Here is a 7,679-nt window from a genome sequence, read left to right as displayed (position 1 = left end):
ACGCAAAGCGATGCAGTCAGCCTAAAAAGTCAAAATGCTGCATTTTCACAGACTTAAAGCAGCATTTGTTCAACTTGTGTGTGCTGCTATACAACAGTCATCTATGTTCTCATCCCAGGTCACAAATGTATTAGTGATTAAAACAAGGTATATAACGTGGTCGAATAAGTGATTCATCACCTCTGGGCCATAATATTGGAGTGACAAAAAAAAAGGTGTAGATAGAACGTTTTTATTAAATAACTTTGTACAAGTTCCAACATGGCATAGTGTTGATTGAACAATTATTAACATTTTTTTTAAACGTATATACAACAAAAACAGTTCAGAAGATGTTAAGGCTGACGGACCGGCTCATCATTTTCCCGATTAGCCTGGAGGTGCTGCTGCCGTTTCCCTTCTCTCCCGCAGAGGCTCTGGCCAGCTGAGCCTTCTGCAACTCCCTATACACGTACACACAAAAAAGAAGAAATAAAATAAATAATTAACATTCTGCTTTAAACCACACACCAAATTTTCTGGAATTGGATAACGGGTTCCGACATATGAACAGAAACCAGAGTGAACCAAGGGCCCCTGTAAACGAAGAACTGAAGTTTATCAAGCAACCACTCACCTTTCCAACAGGGCATTCTTGCACTTCAGGGCGTTGTTCTCTACTCTCAGTTGGTCAGCGCTACTCTTGGTCGCTGTCAGCAGCACCGGGTGGCGGATCAGGTCTGTTGCGGAAGGGCGTCGGGTGGGGTCAGAGTCAATCATCAGCTGGAACACACCAACAGGACAAGTTAACATCTGGACGCTGGCAGAACTTGGTTTCAAATCCAGGACTATCAATGTGTAAAGGGATGCACCAATGACACTTTTTTAAACTGACTGCAAGATTGTCTAAAAGAGGCCAAGTATGCCGTTACGTATGCCGTCTTTGTGACAGGGTCACACACACCGTGAGGAGGCTGACAAACTCCTGCGAGAGCACTTGGGGGACAGTGGGCAGTTTCCCCTGTCGAATCTCGTGCCAAGCGTCGCCGTTCCTGGGCAAAGGCTCGGCCCCCCCTGCGCTGACCACCGTTAGTGCCAGGGCGAAGATGTCGGCCTTGGCCAGGTTGCTGCAGTCCTGAGAAAGACCAGAAGAAGGCACTGAGACTTGGTTGAAGAGAGACAACAAACTTTTTTCCATATTTTGATGACAAACCTCCTGAAGAACTTCATTGGCCAAATATCTGCTGTCACCTTCCTCCACTTGATGATTGTTAGCCCGCGTCACATGACCAAGATCACCTGCAATGATTAAATAGACTTCAGCATTAATATAATGGAAAATTCTATCTATTTATTAATAAATACATAGAGTGGGGTCTTGAGAATATTTTGTGTTTAAATGCCAAAAGGGAGTTTTAAGACTTAAGCCATTTGGGTGAAGCCACGTCACGTGAATTTGTTGTGATTTTTTTTTTTTAATCATGTGTGCTTCTTGTTGTATCCCTCTTTTATGATGAAAAACCCCAGCATGACGAAATGAAATAGAAATGTGTCAATTTTCAGGCAGTACAGCGCTATTAAAAAAAAATCTATGCAAATCAAACCTATTTTGTAGACCACATTGGTGTTGAGGCCGTCTTCGTCATCAACCTCATCACAGCTGCTGACAGACTTGCGAGCAATGAAAATGTTGCCTAGAATAAAAACAAGGATAAATGTCAAAATAAAACCATTTTCTGTTTGTTTCACAATAAAAGCCTTCCGCTAACTCACTTGGCTTGATGTCCATGTGCACCAGCGACATGGAGTGGATGTATTTGAGTCCGCGGGCCACCTGGAGGAGCAGGTCCTTGAGCTCCAGCTCCGACAGGCGGGAGTGGCGCTGGGCATTGTCGGCCATCATGTCTGACAGCGTGCCGCCGTTGCAGTACTCGTTCTGGATCAGCATGTGGCCTTCTTCAGCCCACGCTGAGTAGTACCGCACCACATGCCGGTGCTGACCTAGCACTGCGTGAGCGTACACCTCGCGCAGAGCGTTTTGCCTGGACAGCGGGGAGGAGACATCATTTACTCACAGTCCACATATAATATATACCATGGGGTAGGACAAGACTGCACCGGGACAACGGCGGACCGGCACAAGCGTGTCCATATGACACTGGTTGCTAAGTGGCCAAACATGTAGTAGCCTGGTGCCCTTTCCCGCTGGTTTGGACTTAACGAGTTAAGACAGAAAGCCATGGCTTTGCTCAACAATGAAAAAGAGCAGACATGGGTGACTATTATGCCAGATTTTATTTTAGGATAGAATTCAACCTAGTCTACAGAATGTATTGAGGTCATGGTGTGTCATTTCTCATGTTTTTCCAGAGATTGGGCACTAGGACCTTTATGAGAGCTTTATGCTATGGTAGACGCCGGACATCACTCGACTCATTGGCGCATGCATTTGTTTATGCAGCCAAGATGACAGGATTGGGAGCGTGGCAGTTTGTCGGTGAATCCATATCTCACTTCAATGGAAATGACAGGTTGGAATATCACAGATGCATCAAGAGTGTGTTTTACAACTGTCACGAACACAGATGGGGGAGCAGCACTACACTGGTGAGTCCTTGCTATCATACAAATGCTTGCTATGTTACAAAGTTTAGGTTAAGGTGCGAGTGGCAGCATCTGGACAACGCTGCCAGAAACCTATCTTTTGTCACTCTAAAATCACTCTCCCACCACTACTGGATGTGCTGTCTGCCGTCACAACTCTACTGTACCGGAGTTAAATATTTTTACATCAACAACGGGTTGGTCAACAGTGCACTGTAACATACCACATGCAATGTAAAACTACATTTAATGGGGGTGAGGCCTCTTCAGTGGATGTAAAAAGTCTAAACAAGTTAGATGGAAAAAAAAGGGGGGGGGCGGCTTATGGGGGCGAGCGAGAGACCATAATTAATACTTCTAAAACTTTACCCAAAGTTAATGTGCGTTATAACCTGTACAACTCAATTGAAAAATATTTCAATTGTGTCACCATATTTAGATATGATCCAACATTTACCCTCCACAAATAACTTTTTTTCCCCATAAGATGCAACTTCAACCAGAGGACAACCTGCCCGTTAATAAATGAAGGCTCAGCATCCATGATTACAGAGGCCCGTGTTCAAAAGTCAACACTCACTCATCCACCGATCCAGCCAAGGGCTTCTTGGAGCGCTTGATTGCGTAGAGGCAGCCGTCCAATCGCTTCACGCACTTGTACACAGCGCCAAACTGACCGCAGCCAATCTTCTCCAACTCCAGGAACTCAGAGGCATAGCGCGACATCATGTTACTCTGCATCATGGTAACCCTCTGGGGAAGATGAACGCGCGTTAAACCCAATAATTGAGACAGGCCATCAATTAAATAGGGACACATTGACATCATCATCATAAATTACCTTGGATGGAGGCAATATTTCATCTTTGTCTTCGACATCGCTTGCCTCCATGTCTTCACCATTGGAGCTGTGTGGAGAACACATTTTACTTGGCATGTTTTAGCAAAACGTGAAGCCTGGAGTAGCCAATAAGTTGCTCTTTTTGGAAAAGGGGCGCTATTCAAACTCACGTACAAACCTAATAGCCAGTTTGTGAAATGGTCTGTAACACGATCACAAGCAATGATAAAATTCATCTTTTTAAAACAACGGCTATCGTAGAGGCCAATTGTGCGCATGTGTCGGGAATAATCCAAAAGACAGGCAAAGAGTCACTGGGTGGTCTACATTTGGTCTCAACTTCAGCAACAAAACAATGTTACAAATCAGATTCAACAAGAGAATAGAATAGAATTAGGACTTTGTTTTGCTGTATTCAAATGATAAGTTACTGGCCTTTTCCTAATTTGTCTCAAATGGAATTCAGCTTTTTTTTAGGTAGTAAAGTTCTACAATGTAGCATATTGTGAGCGTATGTGTCAACATATCTTATTTCTTCTAATTTTTGGGCTGGGCGAGTCCAAATACAAGGTATTGGTATCTGCTTGCTTAACAGTTAACAGTTGAAGTTATTTTGCACTTTGATTAATTTTGAACAAAGAGGGTTGTCATTTTTATTTTTGCACTTCTCTGACTTTTTTATAAATTTATCTTAAAAGGTAGTGAGTTGTGTTTCCTTTGGAACTTAAACTCTATAACAGAGTGACTGTTCAAACTTTTTGTCATAAATAAAGAGCCTTTCTTTAAAATTATCTAAATGTAATTTAAATACAACTGCCATTCATCAAAAGTATGGATGTTATTGGTTACTTGGTACCTGTATTAGTAACTACTCAAAAGTTGAGTTGGGGGGCAGCAGAGGAGTACATGGTGGGAGAGATGGAGGGGGGCGCGGGGGTGTTCACAAGAACACGGCAGAGTTGACAAGCAAGCATAAGGTCTTAGTTCCCAGCCAAAGGTCGCATGCGAGCAACCGTCAGTGTAATTACCTGTTTTTTACATTCAAAGCGAACCACCGGTATATTGCGCTTCATATTTCCATGCATCCACGATATTGTGCATTGTTTTGTGTCATGTTAATAGGAAACTGCAATTAGGAGTGACAAACAGCTTTAAGCAAGCGCGCATTGCCTCATATTCAGAGAATTATGTGAGCGAGAAAGTGCGAATGAAGGAACCCTGTAACCTACACGTTCCAGTGTGGTCTCTTCCTGTTGTTGCCTTGTTGCGTGGCCGACTGGATTAGCAAGGAGTCTGGGGTGAAGGGATTGAAGTTGACCAGAGGCGTGTGTCGTCTCCTGGCACTGTCGCTGTCTGTGTTAGATTTTGACTTCACCCCAGGTTCGTCCGTCTTGAAACCTTTCCCACTGGAACCTCTAACGCGGGATAGAAGGCTCTGGAATACCAGCACAAGTCATTTAGTGTCCATGCACCAGCACAAAGTATCTTAAAGCGGAACTCGAGTCAAAGGTTTTTTTTTTTTTTTGCAACAATGTGTGACAAAACACAGAATACAGGTGAGCAATGACATTCACAGTGCCAACCCAGAGGCTCTTTGATGTCAGTACAACTGCATTTATACAACGCTTTCAAAACAGTCAGTATATAGCACTGCTCTAACAGTAAAGGACTGTACACAATGTTTTATTCCCACTTATTGCATTGTTGTTTTGAAACCTGGCTGTTGTCCATGAGTGCAAGACTTAAGTTTCCAATGACCTGCATGGAGACAGCGGAACCAATGTCACCGTCACTCACAGTTGCAGTACATTAAATGCATTAGGGTTGCAGATTACGATTATTTAATAATTGATAAATCTAAAAGGATTATTTTGCCAATCGAATGATGAATTAGATTTTCGAAAAAATGCTTTCAAATCTATCGCTTTATTTATACAATACAATTTTATTTTTTATAGCGCATTTCACAACAGATGGAGCTGTTAAATAATAATAATAATAATAATGCCTTTATTAGTCCCACAATGGGGAAATTCGAGATTCGCACCCAGGCCTCCTGGGGAGACTGGGTCCTGAACGCGGCGCCTAGACCACTCGGCCATCCTGGCAGCCACGAGATTCGAACCCAGGCCTCCTGGGGAGACTGCGTCCGGAACGCGGCGCCTTAGACCACTCGGCCATCCTGGCGCTTTCCATTTGATGTAATATAAATTAGCAGGTAATAAGAACACAAATTAATACAAAATAGATACCAGAAGAACAGCAGAACAGTGAGTCTCATGTTGCGTCAAAAGCTAGAGAATAATAATGTGTCTTCAAACAGGTAAAACATGGCTATAATTCAAATTGACCAGATAATGTGAAAAAAAAAAAAAAAACATTCGGATTTTGCTTTGCTCTGTAACATGTCAGAAAATGGGCGAACATGTTGTACATTGTAGTTGTGTACATTTTTTAGGTTGCAATAATTAATCAACAACTTATCCATTATCACAATAATCATTTTTGATAATTGTTTAGATAGCTATAGATAACTTTTTAAATTGTATGGATGCTCAGAATTTCAGTTTCTCAACGGTAAACGCGTGGGGTGGAAATGCAAAAAAATAAATAAAAAACAATCCAAACTAGAATTGCACAGTCATTGTCTATGACCATGTAGTTAATTCGTCATTACAGCTGAGCTCCAGTGCATTGACTATTACGCAACAGCAACCACGTTTAGTGGGTCACTGGGTTGCCAACTGACACAGCAAAAATTGTTGACTTTGAAAACTTGCCGTTAGAACTCAATAACGATGCCAGATAAGATTTTCGGTGCAATGTATCACAATTGAATCATTGATGGGCGATTGTTTCTCACCTTTGGCGTGTGCGGCGTGTCAAAAAGTCGCAGTTTTCTCAAGGTTTTGTGGGGAGGTGTGTCGGGGCATGTGCGGATCGGTGATGCCGATCCATCGTCTTTGGCCCGGCGGAACGACTGGTCCGGTGAGCCGGAATACAACCACGCTGATTTCTTCGGAGTCGGCGTACAAGCGGCAAAGAGTTCCGAGCGCGGGGACAGCAACTGCGAAGGGGAGCCGAAGCCTTCTTCCGACCACATTTCGTCCCCGAACGACCGCCTCAAAACGGGGCTTCCATCACCACCATCGCTGACGCTTTCCAGCAGCGGGTCGACGGCGCCGGTTCGCATGGCCGTCGGCGAGTCCAATTCATTAAAACCCGACTCGTTGACGTCCTCCACCGAGTCATCCTCGCTGTCGCTCGCCGTGAAATTGAGTCTCTGTCGGACAGGTCGAGATTTGGGCGAGGGGGAGTCCTGCCAATGGCGGCCGTAGTTCGACATGATCGCCGAGGTGTTTTTACTCTTTGTAAAAATGTGGTCGTCGAAAAAATAAATAAGTACCACCCCCACCCTAAAAAAGGTCAACTTTTAAACTACCTTGAGTGAAGGTATTCCAGTCGCCAACCTAAAAAGTCCGCTCGACCCCAAAAAGATTTTTTTAACTCCAGTCCACCACGTTGAAGAAGTGGCCGACCTAATCCGACGACGAAGGTTTCACTCCCCGCATGAGTCAGGTATCGCCCTCCGGCCCTGCAACTCACCTCGCTGCGTCCCCGAAAGACACTGAAAATTACTAACATACAGTATATTTAAAAAATTAAAAATAACGTCTTGGGAAGAGTCCACCGATTGTCACGCTCGAGCCAACGTACTTCCCGCGACCGTTAGTCACGTGATGCTAGGCAGCCAATTAGGACGCGCCTGCGGAATCCGAAATAAATGGGCGTTCCACATGAAAGAGAGTGGGGGACATGACGTCAAAGAGCTGCTCGCTCTTTTATCTTGAAAATTGGTTATCAGTAAACAAAACGGAATCAACCTTTCTTTTTCTTAAAGGTAGCTTTGTCAGTGGTCTCCTTTATCAGTAAACAAAACGGAATCAACCTTTCTTTTTCTTAAAGGTAGCTTTGTCAGTGGTCTCCTTTACGTTTGATGTTACCTCACCATTTTGTATCATTTAAATGTATTGGATTTGTATCTTATGTATTCATTCAAGAAATCAAAAATGTGTATTGATGAATGGATCAATCCTCACATTTGTATCTATTAGAGCTCTCATGTATTGTAATATTTAACATGTAAAATTATTTTCATATAAAGTATAAAAAAAATAACCGAGGTTATATAAGAAATAAAAAACACTCTGCCCAACTGACAAACAATAACTACAATTCAAAGTGAGAGCTTATA

The 7,679-nt window shown here is 43.2% G+C and overlaps 1 protein-coding gene across 1 annotated transcript; it reads right to left on the bottom strand.

The window, feature by feature from the left end:
* Positions 1–216: 216 nt before the first annotated feature.
* wee1 (WEE1 G2 checkpoint kinase) lies at positions 217–7,221 on the bottom strand. Its single transcript, XM_088298551.1, has 10 exons — positions 6,288–7,221; positions 4,654–4,859; positions 3,425–3,491; positions 3,164–3,336; positions 1,753–2,021; positions 1,584–1,673; positions 1,193–1,278; positions 944–1,114; positions 617–762; positions 217–443 (listed from the first exon to the last, which is right to left on the bottom strand). Exons 1-10 carry the CDS (start codon positions 6,768–6,770, stop codon positions 326–328), a joined length of 1,809 nt encoding a protein of 602 aa, XP_088154677.1. The 5' UTR covers positions 6,771–7,221; the 3' UTR covers positions 217–325.
* Positions 7,222–7,679: the final 458 nt, after the last annotated feature.

The sequence above is a fragment of the Idiotropiscis lumnitzeri genome, chromosome 6 (assembly GCF_059441095.1).
Source record: "Idiotropiscis lumnitzeri isolate Australia: NSW breed Sydney's pygmy pipehorse chromosome 6, RoL_Ilum_1.0, whole genome shotgun sequence".
Taxonomy (NCBI): Eukaryota; Metazoa; Chordata; class Actinopteri; order Syngnathiformes; family Syngnathidae; genus Idiotropiscis; species Idiotropiscis lumnitzeri.
The sequence above is the reverse complement of the archived record's forward strand: the minus strand, read 5'-3'. Positions and strand labels throughout refer to the sequence as shown.

Coding starts and splice junctions, on each gene's coding strand:
- wee1 (XM_088298551.1), bottom strand. CDS start 6,770: ATGTCGAACTACGGCCGCCATTGGCAGGACTCCCCCTCGCCCAAATCT. Junction 3,492..4,653: donor AAGAGACCACACTGGAACGT/GTAGGTTACAGG, acceptor TTCTCCACACAG/CTCCAATGGTGAAGACATGG. Junction 763..943: donor AGTTTGTCAGCCTCCTCACG/GTGTGTGTGACC, acceptor GGTGTGTTCCAG/CTGATGATTGACTCTGACCC.